The following is a 20,708-nucleotide window of genomic DNA, read 5'->3' as shown; positions in this document are numbered from 1 at the left end:
TCTTTTCAGTACTTGGAATTCAGCAGTAGACGAGACAAACAAGATCTCTACTTTCAGGGGGAAGTGGAGGTAACAAACACATAAACTAAAAAATTGATGAGATAATTTTAGATAATGATAAATACTGTAAGAACTATAAGACAAGTTTAATGATAGAGAATGACAGGGTGGTAGGATGGAGGTAAAGGGCTCCTTCATATGGTGTCAGGGATAGCCTCTCAGAAGAGATGATAATTTAGCAAAGAACAGAATGATTTTAAAAAGGGCCAGCTCTGCTGAGATGTAAGGGAAGGCAGAAGAGGCTGAGGGAGCATTAAGTACAGGACCCAGAGTCTGGAGTGAGCTGGCATATGAGTGAAGCAGGAGGAGCCCAGTCTAACTGGGTTGGGGTGAGTAAGGAGGAGGGAGGCATTCAGGGGCTGTGTTATGGTTGACTTTAGGATATGGAAAGGAACTTGTTTTAAGATGACTTGAGCTACAGTAGAGCCGTGAAAGTGGATGCAGGGAGACCAGTTAGGAGGGGATTGTGGTAGCCCACATGAGAGGTGATGGTGCCTGGACAAGAGTGGTATAGTGGAGATGGACGGAAGTGAGTAGATGGGTGGAGAACAGCCCAAGCTCGGCGCTCGGGAGAGGTTTGGGACAGACCAGTAGTCTCATCTCTTCCACAGTGTTCATCCTGGGACTCACTGAGCATGGACACCTCCCCTTTAGCACCTGATTCATCCACCTTAGGTTGTCTTCTAAGGTTGTGCAAGGGAGAAAACAGCATGCTGAAGGGAGGTTAAAGGATTATAACCAAAAAGTTATAATCGCAGATTGTCAGAGGCTTTCGGAATTGCATCTCAGGGAACCTCGTATATCCTCCAAGTAGTCAGAGCAGTGGCCTCTTTTTATGAGATGAGGCTCCTTTCCAGGAGGGCTTCAGCTGACGGTGCTGCTAGGCCTAGATCTGTTCTACAGTTGCTTTTAGACATTACCAATGTCCTACTAACCAAGGCGGTTCTGGGTCCACCCTCTTTGCTGTCTTTTACATATGGTAGGAATCCCATAGCCCTCCCAAATTAAAGAATGAGGATCCCTGATCAGAAGAGTATAATGAAGCTGTGATGTCTGCATCTGCGTTTTAAAATCCTTATGCCTTTTCCACAGTGTCTGCTGCACAGAGCTTTACATCCCCAGGAGCCTCTGCCCCCAATTCAGCAACACGTTTTGGATATGCTGGATCCCCCCACGGAGGTGACAGCTAAATGTCAGGTTCCTGTCTCTAGAATAAAGACCCTTTTCCCTCTGACTGAAGTCCTCAAGAAAAAGGACCAAGTGACTGCTCAGGACATTTTCCAAGATAAGTGAGTACTCGATGGAGCTGTGTGTGACGTTGGAACACAAAGATTGGTTGTGGTCTTAGAGGGGCTGTGGCATTAAGGGTTGCAACCTGGGTTTGTGGAATCACAAAGGTGGGAGGAAGAAACCTTTTGCTATTTGAGCCTTGCATTGGAAATCCTGGTTTCTCACATCTGTCCACTGTAGATATATTTTATCCTTGTGCACCTAGAAATTAGAGCTACCTTTGGGGTTGTTGACTTTTTGATCAGCATCAGATTCTTGATGAATTATATATATAGGAAGACAAACAATCTTTGAATATCGAAGACTGAATTTTAACATTTTTAAAGTGCTGAGGATGAGAGGAGAGGGGTGAAAGTCGTAAGGTTTTTCGTTTTGGAGGTAAGGTGTCAGGAGAATATCAGTGAGATTTTTGGAGGGAAAATGGGAAGGAGAATGAAAAACCTGTCCCTCTGTAGTTGTGCTGTTACTGTGTTGATGTGCTTGGTTATACCATTAGTGAGATGTAGTTTAAGGATTGTAAAATGGTTTTCATATCCTTAGATCAAGTTCTCAGGTAGCTATTAAGTGTTTTTCCCCACATCAGAGTCTGTTTAGAATTATATCAATTTCCATTCAAAGCAGAACAAAAACAAACCTTAAGAAGCTCTTCTTATCCAGAATTATTTGGGTGTATGACATTGATTTTACCAGGTTTTGGTTTTATTATTGGTGACTTTTCCCCCCAAATCAAAATGATCTACTCATTTCTTTAGGTTGCATTCCAAGATCCAGTTTTAGATCACAGTTTTTTTCCTTTTTCTTTTCTCTTTTTTTTTTTTTTAAGAATGGGATGATGTCATTCTTTTTTTAAATCTATTTATTTATTTATTTATGGCTGTGTTGGGTCTTCGTTTCTGTGCAAGGGCTTTCTTCTAGTTGTGGCAAGTGGGGCCACTCTTCATCGCAGTGCGCAGGCCTCTCACTATCGCGGCCTCTCTCGTTGCGGAGCACAGGCTCCAGACGCACAGGCTCAGTAATTGTGGCTCACGGGCCCAGTTGCTGCACGGCATGTGGGATCTTCCCAGACCAGGGCTCAAACCCGTGTCCCCTGCATTGGCAGGCAGATTCTCAACCACTGCGCCACCAGGGAAGCCCTCCTTTTTCTTTGATTTCCTTCCCACGGCTCTGTCTGTATTGACAAAGTAAAGCTTGTATTTGTAAATACCCCATTGGACCAGTATTGAGTAATTTCCAGAAACCTTCAATTTACAGGGTTCTGTAAATTGTTAATTTAGTGGATTATCTTCCAAGTTGAAAAGACAGGTTTGCATTTTTGGTGGCTTTTTAGAGGTTAATACCCCAAACTTTGTCAGAATTGGGGGGAAAAAAAACAATCATGGGATTGAAAGATTCTCTCATGTGCATTTCTAACACATCCTGGAGGCTTTTATGTTTCTTTTTAGTCTGTCATGCCTTCTTCTACATAGGAAGACTGTCACTAACAATCTACTTCCCCTCTGCTATCCTCATCTACCTAGATCCCTCTGGATTCGTATCTTAGAGCAGTTCAGTAAAATTCTGAGTCCTTTTCTTCCCATGACAGCCTTGCTTTAGTCTCTCTGCAGTCATATGGCTGTTCTCTCTCTGTGTATTAAAGCTCCAGTTCATGATCTTGATTACCTTCTGGTATTGTGGGAAAGAAGTGGGCCATTTTCCCCTCCTCCTGTTGATTAATCTGTAAATTAGCTGGTTAAAAAAAAACATACCAGCTAGACCCAGAAGGCTGTTGTTCTGTGATTTGATCCCTGCTGTGATTACACCTTCAGCCCTGTTCCCATCTCTCACTCTTTCAGGAAGCTTGAGCCTGCCCGGCTTCTTGTTCTCTGCCCCCGTAATGGTTTGGTTTGCCACACAGCCAAATTAGCTGCCGGGGGCCGGAGAATAATCTTGCTCACACACATCTACGCACACCCCAATTCTCTACTCTTCCTTCTCAGAAATCTTAGTTTTTAAGAACTGCAGAAATGACACATTTAACAAATATTTATTGAGCACCTCCTATATTCAAGAATGACTCAGTCCTTCTGCAGGGTTCTTACAGCCACTCAATTTTTGTGATAAGGCTCCAATCAGCTTTACAGGTGGTCTCCCTAAGGGAAAGAAAGATTGCTAGCAACCAGCTATGTTTTTGTGTATGTTCAGCATCCCTGTATCCAGGGTGCATACTTCCAGTATACGGATGAGGGGCTGAGATTGGGGGGGAGGGGCAGATGTCTGTTCAGGAAGTGTCAGAGGCCAAGGAAAGACCTCTGAGCCGGGAGTCTCTAGTTTTCATTCCAGCCGTTTCACTCTTGATCTAATTCTGGTTAAATAATTTTACCTTTATGAGAGTTCCTTCATCTGAAAACAGGTTCATCGTAAGAGACATCATAACAGTAAAATCACAGACATTAAAGGACTTTAAACTATTTGGAGGGAAGGCAGTAGTCAAAACCCAGAGCAGTAATACTGTCATTATCGATGAAAACATTGAACATTTGAGAAGATCTACTATTCATGCTGAACCTGTTCAATCCCTAGTGTGGAAGTGCTTTCTTCAGTTCAAGAGGGTAAAAGCACCATCTGACATTGCATTCCAAAAATGTACTGAATATTACCCTTATCATAGAAAAGCGTTGCTTCCCTTAATGTTGCTGAACACCCTTGAAATGAAAGCTTCATCTCTTGGACAGAACTTACATGAGAATAGGAACATCTGAGGTCTGATCCTGCCTATGGAACTAATATGTGATCTTGATTTCTTTTTATCTCTATATGCAAAGAGTGTAAAGTTTTCTACTTTTTTCAAGTCCCCTAAGACCCCAGTCCCTACTTCCTGTCAGAGGCCAACCTCACCTGGTTTTACTGGCTAAGACTTCAGACTCCAGGGTCAAGACAGTATGAGTTGGTCCCCTTGCTCTGCAGTGTGACCTTAGGTGCAAGTTGCTTATCCTCCCTAAGCCTCAGTTTCCTCATGGGTAAATAGGGATAATAGGAATAACTGTCTCATGGAGTTGTCATGCAGGTTAGTTGAGTAATATATGCTGTTCACTGTTGTAACCCTAGAATGGCACAGTGCCTAACACATAGTAAGAATACAGTGTTTGTGAAGAGATGATTTACAAAATCCTAGTCCTGTCCCTAGCACATTTTCAACAACTACGGCAGTGGCGACGATCATGATGGTGATTTCACAGAGAAAATAGAGGCCAGTAGGTGGGAATGTCTCAGTTTTCTGGCCCATCTTACCTAAAAACATATCTGTATTGCATCTGCCTTTACTTCCTTTTTTCCTGTCTCACTGGAATAGGGTACCTCATCCTGTCCCAAGTTGATCCTTTCACCTATGTCCTGGGATGCTATTTCTGTCCCATCTGGTACCTCAGTCCACTGATAATTTCTTCCTTCCTTCTGTATCTTCAGCTCCTGCCTCTGTACCAACTCCTTTCCCTCCACACATTAACATTTTATTTCTTTCCTCTAAAAGAAAATGAAGTAATCCCCTCAGTTTCCTCTCTCTCATTTCTACCTGTTGTTATCATCTTTCCTTCCATAGCCAGGCTTATTAGCAGAAGAGCCTATACTGCTTCTTTTCCTAGCACTCACTGGCTTAGGCTTCTGCCCCCACGACTGCTCTGAAACTGGTCTTCTAAAAGACACTAACTGCTGGATTTACTTAAGCGTGGCAGTCCTTTTCTTTCTTGACCTCTTTGTGGCACATGACACTGTCAGTTATCCTTTCCCTCTTGAAACTCATATGTCTTCCTTAACTTCAGATTCTCCAGATTTTTCTCTCTAAACCTTGGACAGGCTCCCTCTCAGACTGCTCTGGGGGATGCTTTTCTTTCCCCACCAACCTTAAATGTTGATGTTTTGTAGGACTCCTCCTCTGAAAGAGCTGACATTTATTGGACACAGGTATGTATTATCTGTTTGCGTCCTTTTGGCCATCTTATGAAGTAGGTTCTTTTATTCACTTCATCTTAAAGCTGAGGACACTGAGGCTTAGAGGAGATAAGAAACTTGCTCAGGATCACAGCTGGTTAAGCGATGGAGTAAGGATTTAAACGCGGGCAGTTTGACCCCAGAGCTTACGCTCTCAACGATTATGCCAGACCGTACATCCTAAGACCTTTATTATCAATATTTCACATATGGGTCTCCAAAAATAACTAAAAATCTGTCTATCCTAATATACTTCCATCTTACCCACTGGATCTTAAGTGTCTACAGATAACTCAAGGTCAGTATGTCCAGAAGTGACTTCATCACCTTTCTCTTTCCACACCCCTTTCAACCCCCTCTTCATGCTATTATTCTCTATTTCAGTGAATGACACCTAATTTCCAGGGAGTCATCCCTTTTCTTCACTCCCCACATCTGATTGGCTTACCAAGTTGTATTAGAGTTACCTCAAGTTCACTCCGTTTGCTTCAGGTTAGTACAGTGGCTAATAGCATTGATTTGGATCAAAACCCAAGTATTTCTTTTTAATAGTGGTTAAAATTGGCAAGTTGCTCTGTGCCAAGTTGTGATAACAAATACCTGCCTTTTAGGAGGCTGTTTAGGAGAGTGGTTAGAAGTCCAGAGTTAGCTGTGGACCCCTTACTGTGTGCTTTAGCCAAGGTCAGGCCCTTTTGAGCCTTGGTTTGCTTAATTGTAAAGGGACAGTAACAGTAGCTAACTCATACGCTTGGCTTAGTGACTAATGGTAAGCATTGTTTTTAAAAGGTTAGTTCTTACTAGCATCACCCACTGCCATTGCTTTTATGTAGGTTTCATTTTAGCCTGCTTTACTGAGATAACCCCTTGACTGATTCCCCTAATTCCAGTCTTAGCCCCTTCCCATCCATTCTGCATTCTGCTATCTGAGTGATTTTTTTAAAAACAAATCTGATCACATCACTCCCTTGCTTAAAATTCTTTAATGCAGTGATTCTTAATGTGGGTGTGTTTGTGTGTGATGGACCCTTTGGATAACCTGATAAAAACTGTGAACCCTCTCCCCAGGAAAATGCCCTAACATAATAAATTTTGCATATAGTTTTAGGTGGTTCACAAATTCCTTGATGTCATCCTTGGATGCCTGATTAAAAACCTTTGCTTTCATGGCTTTCCATTACCTTCAGCTTAAGACCAAATTCTGTTACACAAATGAGAAAACCCAGATAAGCAGAAGGAAGAGAAGTGTCTGTCCAGCTACCTGGAGAACCACTTTCTTTCCTCACAGTTTGTGTCTACAGTTTAGATATTTTCCATCCTCATCTCTCACTACTTCCCAGCTTGCACTTCATGCCCCAGCCCAACACAGCTACTTGCTATCCTCTCAAAGGGACATGCTGCTTACCACAATATTTTGTTAATTGCCTGTTTATATAGTTATCTTTTTTATTTGGCTGAACTTCTTGAAGGTGATGATTATGTATTAACTTTTATATATTTAGAATCTAGAGCCTAATTTAGGATTAAACTGCCCGCGTTTAAATCCTAATCTATGTGTCCACACATAGTAAGTGTTGGGTAAATGTGTGGCTAAATAAATGAGTTACAAGATTTATACTCATATATGAAGGAAAAGGAGAAAAGGAGAAAGAACAACAAATTATCCAGGGTCCCAACATCCAAATGCAGCAGCTGTTAACATTTCTGTGTCTGCTGTGACCTTGCATGGATAATGTGTACCTTCCAGAGCTCAGCTCCCTCATAGATAATTTGGGGATGAGAGTCATTGCGCTTTCCCACTTCAGATAGACATTATGAGTTTAATATATGTAAAATTCCTAATTAAATCCTGTTAAATGATTCAATCTTGAGATTATTAAACATATTAAATTTTCACTACTTTCTGCTGTTTTCTGGACTTGCCTTTACCTGCCCAGTTCTGGCGAATTAGTATATATGTCTCCTTATTCTTCCTTCCCTAGAATCTTATTTGGGAGGGTTTAAGAAATTCTTCATGTGATTCAACCTTGTATTCTCACGGAACTTAGCATAGTGCTTTGTATATTTAATGCTTCTTAATACCACTATATAAGTTAATTTGTATTTTTGGAAGAGAATAGGTAAATAGTTGATATGGTACTTTTTGTTGTAGTGTTTTCCTGAGGAACAAACTGAAGATCAGAGAGGACAGTAACTTACTAGACTCTAAACTCTAGACATACAAAAATTAATACACAGTCAATACCTTCAAGAAGGTGTAAGATTCCAGGGCTAGCCAGTGGCAAAACTGAGACTAGAATCTGGGTCTTTTTTCTCCAAATCTTCAGCAGTACCATGTTGTCTTTCTCTTGGGAAGAACTGGCAAAGGTTAACTGAGTGGCTGTGACTTTTTTTTTTTTTAAGAACTCAAATTCTGATAGAATTTCATGCTGCCTCAGGTTTGTGCATTTTCCCTCCATTTTTGCCACCAAGGCTTTGTGTGTTTATTTCTTATTCTCCTTGAAGGAAAGGGCTCTGAATGACTCACCCCTTATCTCTTCTTTACTTCTCAAAAGGAAGAAGGCAAGTGGTGAATGGGAAAGATGTCAAGTAATAAAACTTAATTCTTGTTTGTAAGGCCGTAATGATTACTTTAGTTCTTTTCATCTAGCTGTAAGAGGAGATTCATTATTGAAATATCATTGAATAAGCTAACTTAGGTCTTACTTTGCTTTATTTTTAGGATAACCTCTTCAAGCCTCACTGTCTGAAAGTTGGGCTTTTGAATAAAAACATCACATTTAGAAATAGTTACTAATAGTACTCTTAGTTACTAATTTCCCTTCTCATTCAGCCATTTCTTGACAGCTGCCTTTGCCCCAGATTGATTATTTGTCTGGGAGAAAAATCTTCATAATCTCTTGTGTTCAGCAGGTTAAGGGAGATTATGGGCAGAGTCTTTGGATTTTTTTTCTCCTTTCCAATTGTCTTGACCTCCTTTTGACTTTAGGCAAGCTGTTAAAGCCAGCGCGTTACTTGAAGCAAGATGTTTTTGTTTTTTTTGTTTTTTTTAAATTTTATTTTATTTTTAAAATTTTTTTTGGCTGTGTTGGGTCTTCGTTTCTGTGCGAGGGCCTTCTCCAGTTGCGGCGAGCGGGGGCCACTCTTCATTGCGGTGCGCGGGCCTCTCACTATCGCGGCCTCTCTTGTTGCGGAGCAGAGGCTCCAGATGCTCAGGCTCAGTAGTTGTGGCTTACGGGCCTAGGTGCTCCGCGGCATGTGGGATCTTCCCAGACCAGGGCTCGAACCCGTGTCCCCTGCATTGGCAGGCAGATTCTCAACAACTGCGCCACCAGGGAAGCCCCGAAGCAAGATGTTTGATATACTTCCTCGGAGTCATCTTTCCCTTATCACACAGATGCTTTTGGACTCTGTTAGCATATTGCCCAAGACAGAATTAGGTTTATAAAGGAACAGATTAAAAGTTTTCTTTTGAAAGTGGTTTTTTATAGTTTAAGACTCTGTAAGAGCAAGCTCTTGCATGTTTAATTGAGGATTGTCTAGTAAGTTTTGACAGCTGTAAGTAGAAGCTTATAAAGCTCTCACATACACGATGAAGAAGACAGGTTATTAGACACAAAGGTCTTCTATGTACATGGAAAGCTAATAGCTATCAATTCTCAGGCAGAAACTAGCAAATAATAACTGAAGGGTAAATGGGTTTCTTACTGAAATGCTAAGTTTCCGTTACCTATGCTTGCAGTTTCATCTTTTGAAAGGGCTTTGTGATGCAACTGCTAATTCTCATTTCCGTACTGCTGGAAACAAAGCCAGGGCTGCTCCAGTCAAGCTGTCAGGAGTCCAGAGGGTGGGAAAGGGAGGCAGCCGTTTGTAAAGGAGGACTAAGTGCAGCTGCTTATTTTTGAGTCTTGAAAAATAAATGTATACTTTTCACATTAGCAATTCTGGGTTTTGTATTGTTTGTTCTGTTTTAAGGGGAGAGAGGAAAAAAAAAAACATTTATTTCTTTTCTAGCCATGAAGAGGGACCCACCTCTAAAAAACTGAGGACCGAGGGAGAGGAAGCCCACTTTAGTATCTCCAGCCTGGCTGAAGGCAGTGTCACCCGTGTAAGCAGAACTTGTCTGGTGTGCTCCCCTCTTTCAGGAAGGTTGGGGCTTGGGGAGATTGCATCAGTTTTTGTTAATCCTTTAACATAGCACTTTCCTTGGTCCTTTCAACATATAAGCCATACATGTCCATCCCACACTTTTTCCTTTCTTCCTTTAATTATTGTCAGTGAATTACCTATAGAATTATTTATATTGATATATAGTACATAGAGCACTATATAGTATATAGAGCATGAAACATCACTTTCGTAGAGTTTTTCTGGTAACTTCACTTTGCAGCTTTCTGTTTAGTCACAATGGTAGGATAAGTGGGGGGTTAAAGATACGAGTCTTAATCTCCAAGTATGTAAGCTTTAAGAGTATAACTCTCTTTTTTCTAATATACAACTTCATAACAGGTTTCACTAGTTTAGGATTTCCCCAAACCAGGTATCCTTTGACACTTGAGATCTTCTTTATTTAATGGGATGGTTTTTGGAACTTGAACGTATTGCCTTGTTTTAAGTGGCATTATTTTGAATCAGTGGATCTTAAAAATTGTCCCTTACTACTAGCCAAATATACTAGGAAGGATAGCTAGCCCTAGGGCATACCTTTTCCCCACCTGAAAAAGTAATGCTCTCAGAAAAACTGAATGTCTGAAAAATGATTTGGATTTTATTTCAAAGTCTTGTAGTAAAGGAAAAAATATCATGACCTTATTTATTCTGGGAGCTTTCCTGACTGCTATACCAGAGCGGACTGGAAACTTTAGTACATTTTGTACCAACATTTACCAGCCATTGTAGAATCCCATTGTCTTCTCCCCCTCCAGCTGAACTTAAGCCCTATTAAGGTTGGGATCAGAAGGTAAAAGACATAGGTATGATCAGAAAGTGCCGTATAGTGTGGCAGAGATTTTCATCTTTGAAACTTTCCCACCTAGCACTGATTTGCTTTTACTCTGGGGGGCATGTTTAGTTTGGGCATGTTTGAATAGTCTACCAAAACTTCAATGCCAGAGGGTCAGCAGCAGCCCCCAGGAAGGACAGTTCAATGAATTAAGCATCAGGCTGTTATTTCTCGTGTCATCTTAGTGGAACAAAGGTATTCTGAACTGACCCTGCACTGCAGAATCCTCCCCTTCCTAATTGGTTGGGTGTCAGGATGGACAGGCAATCTGCCACATAAAGCCTTCAAACTGGGCTGCCTGGTGCCTTGGGTGCCTTGGGTCATACTTCTGACCCCTCTGGAAAGAAGTCAGTTTGCATGAGGAGAGGTAAGTGAAAATACGGACAGACGACAGCCCTTTGACCACAGGAATCCACTAGCTTTTAACAGATCCATAGAAATGAAAATGAACAGAAAAGGGCCTTCACTTTGTCTTTGCCTCTATTTTATGAGAACTCACTTATTACATTAAGCTGTCTTGTCTTGCCTGGGTGCTGCCAAAAAGAGAAGTGACCTGCAGTTTCATTGTCTGTGGGTGTGTTCTAGGTTGGAAGTGTGAATCCTGCTGAAAACTTCCGTGTTCTAGTGAGGCAGAAGAAGACCAGCTTTGAGGAAGGTAAGAGATGTGCCGTAGGCTTTGCAGTTAAGGAAAAGTGGTTAATTAGGTTAACTGATTTAAGTCTAGACTAATAAGTGTCACCTTTGGTCATAATGCTTTATACAGCAGTTTTCTTTCCTGGTGGATCTTTGTGACTGTCCCTTGTTAGTAAGCTCACCGAGGTAACATTATGAGCACAGGAGGGTAAACTCAGCACAGGTCTGCTAAACAGAGACGAGCTAATTTGTAGGTCTCCCTGTTAAGAAAACTGTGGGCCAGAATCTTGGAGCTTTTAGTTCCACTTCAGTGAAATTCTTTGGGAATAAAACGTTTTTGTGTCATATCTTCCTATTTTCTGAGACATATAATTTTTGTTCTCTCCTGAGAGTTTCAGCCCCTTAACAGTAATATCGAAAAGACCTTGCTGCTGCCCTTAGATTCAGAGGAGGTTCAGAGGAGGGGGAAGCTGCTAGCACCGTAGAAGTGGAAGAACTGGAGCTAGTTCAGGAGAGAAGGGGATGAGGAGAACAGGTAAGAGGGAGAGGAAGTGAATGAATTTATGTAAGGGCACAGCGTTCTGCAGTATGTTCCCAACTCATGACTGCAGAGACTCGGTGTCAGTAAAACTCTGGAATGCTTGGCTTGAGTGCTCCATCTGGGGAAACTGGTGAGGAGGCAGTTTTGGGTCTGAAAGTCCTTCATGCAGAGCAGAGAAAGCTCCTGAGAGCACCAGAGGCCAGAGTCTAAAGAGGTCATGAGAGAGTAAATTCCTGAGAATTTGCTTACATCTTAGGAAAACAGTGTTTCTCCTAGGCTAATTGGGGATTTAAAGCAGTCTTGTGAAAATAACAAGGGCAAGTGGCCCCTCGATGGCATATAGATTATAATAGGTACTATTATTATTATTCCCATTTTACAGGTGGAAAAACTGTAAAACTGGAAGAAGTGAACTTCCCCTCCAAATCATACAGGGATTCAAATCCATGTCTCCTTCAAATACTGGATTTTTCTACCTAGCAGTACTATTTCTCCTGATTCCTAATGCCTTCCTTTCCTACACGCTTCTTTGTTTAAACATTATAAGGTCAAGCATCTTAAACCTTGTGCCCATAGATAAGATTTTTGACGAGTAGACGGTTCTTTTCTGTTGAATGTGACTGAGTCCTGGCACGTTGCAGTGCTGTGATGGTGGATGTCCCTCTGTACCTCCATCTGGGACTTATCAGTCAGAGATCTCCAGTGACCTCACAAAAGCAGGCTCTGCAGAGCTGCAAGAAAATGGGACTGCCCGCTTGTTAGCAACTAGTTCTGTTTCATGGTCCTAACTTGGCTTCCCTATTTTGCTTCAAGCGCCAGAAATTTTGTTTCTTCATTACTTTTCTACCTTTGTTCTTCTGCTTGGATATCTCTTTGCTAAGCTCTTTGTGAGCCAGGACTCACCTTGCAAGCCCAAAGTACCCCTCCAAACTTAAAGCTGCCTCCCTGGTATTGGTCTTCTAGAGGCAGAAGCCCTTCTCTTCTCTCCAGTGTATCTGTTTTTTAAATTCAGTTGCCAAAAGCATGATTAATAATAGATAGTTTTACCCTTAGTTAGAACTTGGCCCTTTCACCTATTGTTACAAACTAAAGTATGGGTGTAATTCCTTTTCACCCGTACTAGTAGCAGAGTCATACTGAGAGTATTGTGACCCTGTCCCCTTGACATCAGCAGTAGGCAGCTACACATTTTCTTATCTAGTTTTTGGTGTGAGGGATGTTTCTTGTCCTACGATTATTGGCATAGAGTAGATAACACTGAACCCCAGGAACGTGTTCTTTCTGGCTGTTGATGCTTCTGTAAGATGTCTCTGATTCTCAGGGGCTCTTCTTTTTCTGGTCCCTTTCCTTCTCCCTCACTACCCACCCACTGTTCTGTTACTACAGTTTTAAAATAGAAAATTCTGGACCACAGCTGTATATATAATAATCATCGCTCAATTGTGAAAGTGGGGTTGTTTGCCTCACAGAGTATTCATAAGCACATCAGCACCATCATCTGTGATGTCTGTTGTGTGTAGTTGTGGATTATTGGGAGAACCTGAGTCCACAGTTCTCAGAGACTCCTCAGCGGTGACAGGGTGGCAGAGCTCCGTTCCACCAAACTGAATTCACAGGAGCCTGATTGGTTGAAAAACCAACCTGTCAAGAAAAGGCATCCTAAGTGGAAGTGGTATGGACTCCTATTTGGGGTCTGTTATTTAACATTAGATTAATGTGCAGTGAGTGTAATGTGCACACATCCATTTGATAGATGATGATCACTTTATTCCGTGGCTACTGAGATATTTCATTTTCCTCACATCTCTTTCCTCTCTCTGACTTTGTTTGGATCATATCTCATCCTCAAGTCTGCTGCCTTGGTTCTCTAACCTATCTTATTCTCATACATCAAACAACATCCTTTCAATTTTAAAGGACATTTCTTAAAATTCACTTCTGCAAGATCTCCCAAAACTAGGCAGAATGTTATTACCGCAATTAGTAATAAAATTACATTATTCAGCAAAGTCAAATAGATAATTTTTTTCAACTCTGCGTTTGTGGGTAGAGCACTATCCCCTTTGTACAGCAGTTTACTTACACACATTATATGATTTTCTGCCATGAATCAAGCCTAACTTGTGGATTCTCAAGAGTTGGGATCTAGGAGAAATTTCCTGTGTGTGTGTGTTTGTGTGTGTGTGTGTGTTATGTATTTTCTTTTTTTAATGGTGTATTAATCTTGGGTATGGATTATGTAACCTATCATAGCTCTTTGCAGATAAACATAAGAAGATAAAAATATGGCCTTTATTATTTTGCACAGAGCTGGTAAATTTAAGAAAAATAACCTCCGTTAAATACGTTGAACGTCTTGAAAGAAGGATACTAAATACAAACAGAACTAAAATTTTAAGTATCTTTAGCTGTATAAAAGTTTTGTTTTGTTCTTTAACAGTTTGACGTCCTTTCTCAGTCCTTTCCCAAAATAGCAGTGATCCACGTAATCACAAGCGAGGAAATACATGATTACGTATTCTAGAAGTTTAGTCTGTACTTTTATGTCTTTTATGAAATATCTTACTTGTTCTTCACTGGCTTTCTTTTTGACTTGTCTAGTTTTAAATTGTTAAACTCCAGAACTTGATGATCCAGGCTTATTTTATACCTCAACTTATCAATGACAAGTAGTCTCATTTGAAAACGAAAATCAGTTTATTTGGAACTGTAAAGGATACCTACTAAAAGGGTATGTTATTATTTGACATGGTAATTGTGTATCAGTGACCCTTAGGGTCTTGTTCATCTTCTGTGTGGCATGGATTGAGGCCCAGAATAGTTGAGATGACTTTCCACAGATTATTGCAAATACGCGGATCAGATTCCAGAGAGCCAGTTCTTGGCCTCTTGTGGCTTAAACACCTTCAGTGGTTGCCTACATTTCATTAGACGGCACAGCACTGCTCTGAAGTTTACATTTGAATGTAATAAAACTCATTAACCAAATAATTAAAATGAAATCATTGAAATGAAGACAAAAAGAAAAAATAAAAAAGACATGGCATAGAAATCAAAGACCGTCATATACACACAGCCACTTTATAAGTAAGTGTTTTCAGTTTTCACAATTCTCCCTAAAAGGCATCTGTCCATTCTTACTCAGCTTCTAGCATCTTTTCAAATTCCTGTCAATCTGTAGATCAGAATATCTCTAATTACGGAGTATGGCTCTTGTAAGATGTAGCCTGGCTATCTGTTAAAAAAAGAGAGCGTACAAATCCTGTTTGCTATAGGTAAGCTCTCAGTGAGCACCAAGATTTCTTCCTGAGAGCATTAGAGGACGTCTATATGTGATACACGACAGCATTTTCATTCTCCCAGTGTTTTGTTTTCTCATGCCAGGTGGTAAAGTTGCTTGCCTTAAACCTGCTGAGTATTTTTTTCCCTTTTTATGTTAAAAATAGAATATTTTTCCCTCTGGCTGAAAATGTGGAACTCATATGAATGCTTTCCCTGTGTCAGAACAGCTAGAAGAACAGAGTTCATTCAAGCCTGCATTTAACGTAGTGACCCACTGGCTTGCTTTGATGACCCGTGCCAGCTGCTGGAAACACGGAATTAATGATGGGTGCTTTGGAGAAAGGGTGTGTTATCCAACTTGCTGTTGGAGATCACCCTTGCAGGAAGTGCTAATGAGAGTGATTTGTGAAGCAAAGAGCTGTTGAAGTACCTACGGCAATTTGGTTTTTGCTTTATTGCCTATAAATTCATGGTGCATGGTAGATCACTGTCACGCAGAGCATTGCACTTGGTTCTCCTTGAATTGGAGAATTGTCTTCACGATTGTTTCTTAAGCCCAGCTGGTTGATAAAGGAAACTGATTTCAGGTTGTGCTGATGTGCAAACTGCTTTCATCAATGACTTAAAGTGACTGCTTGTGGCAAACAGCAGAAGCTCTTAACCAATTAAGATGTTTAGGAAAGGATGTTAGGCTTTTGTTAAAATAGTAACTAATGGGCTGAAATGTGTTAAGAGGAACCTAGAAACAGCTTGGAGTCCCATTTAAAGGCGATAAAAGTATTTTGGTCCCCTCCCCTTTCAAATTATAAGCGCAGAGCAAAAAGTATGCTTACACAGAAAGAAGTGGCAAGTATAATTTGGTACACTTAGTCCTGTCTGTTTCCATGTCTACGTAAAATTTTTAAAATGGCATACTAGTTTCTTTGGTCAGAAAAGGGAGTGAAGTTTGGTTCAGATATAGAACACAGTTTCAGCAGGGCTTGAGAATATTATCAGTGTAGATGTCCTTGGACATAAATTAACTTTTTTTTTTTTTTTTTGCAGTTCCTTATGGACAGTTGCAGAAAAATCTTTAGTTAATAGTTATGATTAAAGGCCCTGCTGTGGATTGAATTGTGTTCCCCCCAAAATTCATATATTAAAGCCCTGACTCCTCATGTGATGGTTTTTTTTTTTTTTTAATTTATTTATTTATTTTTGGCTGTGTTGGGTCTTCGTTTCTGTGCAAGGGCTTTCTCCAGTTGTGGCAAGCGGGGCCAATCTTCATCGCGGTGCATGGGCCTCTCACTATCGCGGCCTCTCCTGTTGCGGAGCACAGGCTCCAGACGCACAGGCTCAGTAGTTGTGGCTCACGGGCCCAGTTGCTCCGCGGCATGTGGGATCCTCCCAGACCAGGGCTCGAACCCGTGTCCCCTGCATTAGCAGGCAGATTCTCAACCACTGCGCCACCAGGGAAGCCCATGTGATGGTTTTTGAGATGGGGCCTTTGGGAGGTCATTAGGTTTAGATGAGGTCATGAGGGTGGAGCCCTCATGATGGGATTAGTGCCCTTATAAAAAGAGACACCAGAGTTTGCGCTCTCCTCTTCTCTTTCTCGCTCTCTCTTTTTTTTCTCTGTGATGTGAAGGTGCCTGTCTGCAAGCCAGGAAGAGAGCCCTCACCCAAACCTGACCATGCTGGCACTGGCTTCCAAACTGTGACAAAATAAATTTCTGTTGTTGAAGGCAACTAGCCCATGATATTTTGTTATGTCAGCCTGAGCTGACTAATACAGGCTCATTTTCTTTTCCTTTGTCAGATTAAACTGCTGAAATCCTGTATTTTATCTCTTTATGTCTTTTAGTGGTAATGAGATGCAGCTGTAGCACTCAAGCTAGTCACTGTATTTCATTGGTAGGCCACTGGAGTCAGGAGCCATTTCTTATATGAGAACTATCTAACTATAATTCTCTTGCCCTTGGAATCTAGTAGTGTTTCCTTGGGGCATTGAGGATAAGATTTACTGTCTGAGCTTTTCAGCAGTTATTCTGTAAAAGAAACATCTAGTGTCTCCTTTCTGTCTGTGGTAAATCTCCACAAATCTCTCAGTTAAATTGCACTTATTTATTGCCAGTTTTTAAATAGTTCATTGAAGTATAATTTTCTACTATAAAGTGTACTCATTCTAAGTGCAATTTAGTGATCCTTTATAAATGGAAAAGGTTATACAATCATCACCACAACCCAGTTAAAGAACTTTTCCTTCAACTCCAGAAAGTTCCCCGTGGCAGTGTGTAGTCAGTTCTTTTTTTCCCCACCACCACCTCAAGCAGCCATTTTCTGTCTCTATAGCTTTGTCTTTTCTGGAAATTTTACATAAATGGAATCACTCAATATGCAGTGTTTCACATCTGACTTCTTTTACTTAGCATAAGGTTTTTGAAGTTTGTCTATGTTGTAGCATGTATCAATAATTGACTTCTTTTTGAGCTGAATAATATTCCATTTTAATGAATACGCCACAGTTTGTTTATCCACTCACCAATTAATGGATATTTGGATTGTTTCCAGTTTTTAGCTATTACAAATAATGCTGCTATGGACATTTGCATACAAGTCTTTGTATGTTTTCAGTTTTCTTGGGTGGGAGTGGAATTGCTGAACCATATGGGAAATTTATGTTTAACTTTTTAAGAAATAGCCAAACTCTTTTCAAAAGTGGCGTACCATTTTATATCCCCACTGGCAGTGAATGAGGGTTCCACTTTCTCCACATCCTTGATAACCTTGTATTGTCAGTCTTTTCAGTTATAGCTATTTTAGTGTGAATGTGTCAGTGTATCATTGTGGTTTTAGTTTGCAGTTTCTTAAAGGCTGCTAATGATGCTGACCAGTTTTCATGTGCTTATTAGCTATTCATATATCTTCTATCTTGTTTATCATTTTTTTATTCTTCTATGGGCTGTCATATTGTTGTCATCTGTAAGAAATCTTTGCCTAGCTCAAGTCACAAAGATTTTCTCCTGTGTTTTCTTTTGAAAGTTTTAGGTCTATAATTCATTTTGAGTTGATTTTTGTAAATGAGTATTTGGTAAGTGTGTAGGTTCATTGTTTTTCAGAGGGATAACTAATTGTCCCAGCACCGTTTGTTGAAAAGACTGTCCTTTTCCCATCGAATTGCCTTGGCACCTTGTTGAAAATTATTTGACCATAAGTGTAAGAGTTTATTTCTGTAGTCTTCAATTTAATTACATTGATCTATGCCTGTCCTTCACTAATACATTGCTTTGTTTACTTTAGCTCTATAGTAAGTTTTGAAATACTGTATCATAAGTCTTCCAATTTTGTTCTTTTCTAAAATTGTTTTGGCTAATCTAAGTCCTTCACATTTCCATATAAATTTTAGGATCAGCTTTTCGATTTTTAGGGATTTTGGTAGGGATTGGCATTGAGTATATAAAATAATTACGGAAGAATCTCCATCTTAACAATATTGAATTTCCTAATCCATGAACATGGATTCTTTTTCTATTTATTTAAATCTTGTTTACTTTCTCTCCATAGTGTTTTATAGATTTTAGTGTACAAGACCTGCACTTCTTTTGTTAAATTTTTGCCGAGTGTTTTTTAATTTTTAATGCAAATGTGAATGAAATTTTTAAAAATTTATTTTTGGATTGTCTTGCTAGTATATAGAAATATTGATTTTCGTATATTGGCCTTATATCCTGCAGCCTTGTTAAACTTGTTTATTAGTTCTAGTTGTTTTTATATACTCCTTAGGATTTTCTACTTACAGGATCATATTGTCTGCAAATAAAGGCAGTTTTACTTCTTTCTAACTTGTATGCTTTTAATTTCTTTTTATTTCTTTTTTTTTTTCTTTTACTGGCTGGAACATCCAGTACAGTGTTGGCTTTCAGACTTTCACCATTAGTATGATGTTAGTTCTGAGTTTTCTCAAATTCCCTTTATCATCTTGAAGAAGTTTTCTTCCATTCCTATGTGATTGAGAGTTTTTATTGTGAATGAATGTTGAGTTTTGTCAGATGCACGTTCTACATCTATTGAGATAATTATGTGGGTTTTATTCTTCTATTTATATGGTATACTATATTCATTGATTTTCAGTTGATAAACCAGCCTTGCATTACAGGGATAAATTCCAGTCAGTCATGGTAAATAATCCTTTTTGAATGTTTCTGAATTCATTTTGCTAATATTTTGGTAGGATTTTTGTGTATATATTCATGAGGGATACTTTTCTGCAGTTTTCTTGTGATATCTTTGTCTGACTTTGGTATCAGGGGAATACAGGCCTCATAGAATGAGTTGAGAAGTATTCTTTCGTCCTCTTCAGAATTGGTATGATTTCTTCTTTAAACATTCGATGGAATTCACCAGTGAAGCCTTCTGGACCTGGTTTCTTTGTGGGAAGCTTTTTAAAACTAATTCAGTCATTTTACTTATGATAGAGTTAGTCAGATTTTCTGTTTCTTCTTGAGTCATTGGTGGTAATTTGTGTCTTTATATGAATTTGTCCATTTCATCTAAGTTGTCTGATTTGTTGGCATAACATTGTTCATATTATTTTTCCCTTACAATATTTTTAAGTTCTGTGGTTTATAGTTATATGCCTGCTTTTATTCCTGATTTTGGTAATTTGTATCTTCTGTTTTTCTTGGTCAATCTAAGTAAAGGTTTATGGGCTTTGTTTCTCTTTTATAGAAGATCCTAACTTTTAGTTTTATTGATTTTCCTCCATTATATTTTTTTAAAATTTCATTGATTTCTGCTCTGATCTTGATTATTCCCTTCCTTTGCTTGCTTTGGATTTATTTTGCTTTTTTTCTAGTTTCTTATGGTGGAAGTTTAGATTACTGATTTGAAACTTCTTTTCTAACATAGGTATTTATACATTTTCATCTAGCCAGTTCTTTAGCTGCGCACCATGAATTGTGATAACGTGTTTTCATTTTCACTCAATTAAAAATGCTTTCTAACTTCTTTTGTGATTACTGTGACCTTTGGATTATTTAGAACTGTGCTGGATTATTTAAGACTGTGTTGTTTAATTTCCAAGTGCTAGGAAATTCCCAAATTTATTTCTGTTGTTGATTTTTAATTTAATTCTGTTGTGACTGGAGAACATATTTTGAATGGCTTCAGTCCTTTTAAATTTATTGAAACTTGTTTTATAGCTTAGCGTATAGTCTGTTCTGACAAATATTTCATAGCCCTTTAAAAGAATATGTATTCTGTTGTTGCTTGGTTGAGGGTTCTGTAAATGTCAATTTGGCCAGTTTGGATGATAGTTTTTTCAAATCTATATCTTTGTTGATTTTATGTCTAGTTGTTCTCCATGATGTTTTGAGTATTGAAGGTTATTCACCTTGAGACCTTGTGGGCTATTAAGACCTTTATAATTTTTGCCTCACCTAGCTAAACAAAAATCTAGAAACCCAAGTGAATTTCTACAGAGTACCAACAAAGAAAACATTGTCAGTTCAAGTAATAGAGTGTATTTTAAATAAAGGTCTTCAGGTATTGGAGTTTAAAAAAAAAAAAAAACTTAGATGTATGTATCACAGGATTATGTTTGTGTTTCAGAATCCTCTGCTTCATGGGAGGAATTCATTTACATTAGTAAATGACAAGCTTACTCAGTACAGGAAAAACTGTGGAGATTTCAGGAACTTGTTAGCAAGTCTTAGTTCAGTGTTTAAAGATTGGGAAAATTCATAGGTTCATTGCTCCCTCCTTTAATTTGTTTCTTCTTTGGTGCTCTTTTTCTCAAGCATGGGTGTATTTTGTTTGATTCATTATTTGCCTCATACATAAGTTTGGATTATCCCAATTATCTCATAATTGTCCTATTTCTAATTACTCTTAGATGGACTATAATGAAGCCAGCAGGACTTATACATTGGAATTTTAAATGTATAGAATTACAGAGAGGGT

The 20,708-nt window shown here is 39.3% G+C and overlaps 1 protein-coding gene across 1 annotated transcript in view; it reads left to right on the top strand.

The window, feature by feature from the left end:
- Positions 1-20,708, top strand: part of XRCC5 (X-ray repair cross complementing 5) — a 103,763-nt gene that overhangs the window by 52,625 nt on the left and 30,430 nt on the right. The window contains exons 14-16 of the mRNA XM_068544506.1: positions 1,153-1,349; positions 9,325-9,418; positions 10,898-10,967. Coding sequence (XP_068400607.1) covers positions 1,153-1,349; positions 9,325-9,418; positions 10,898-10,967 — 361 coding nt within the window. The remainder of the gene's footprint in view (positions 1-1,152; positions 1,350-9,324; positions 9,419-10,897; positions 10,968-20,708) is intronic.

The sequence above is a fragment of the Eschrichtius robustus genome, chromosome 5, assembly GCF_028021215.1.
Source record: "Eschrichtius robustus isolate mEscRob2 chromosome 5, mEscRob2.pri, whole genome shotgun sequence".
Classification (NCBI taxonomy): domain Eukaryota; kingdom Metazoa; phylum Chordata; class Mammalia; order Artiodactyla; family Eschrichtiidae; genus Eschrichtius; species Eschrichtius robustus.
The sequence above is the reverse complement of the archived record's forward strand: the minus strand, read 5'-3'. Positions and strand labels throughout refer to the sequence as shown.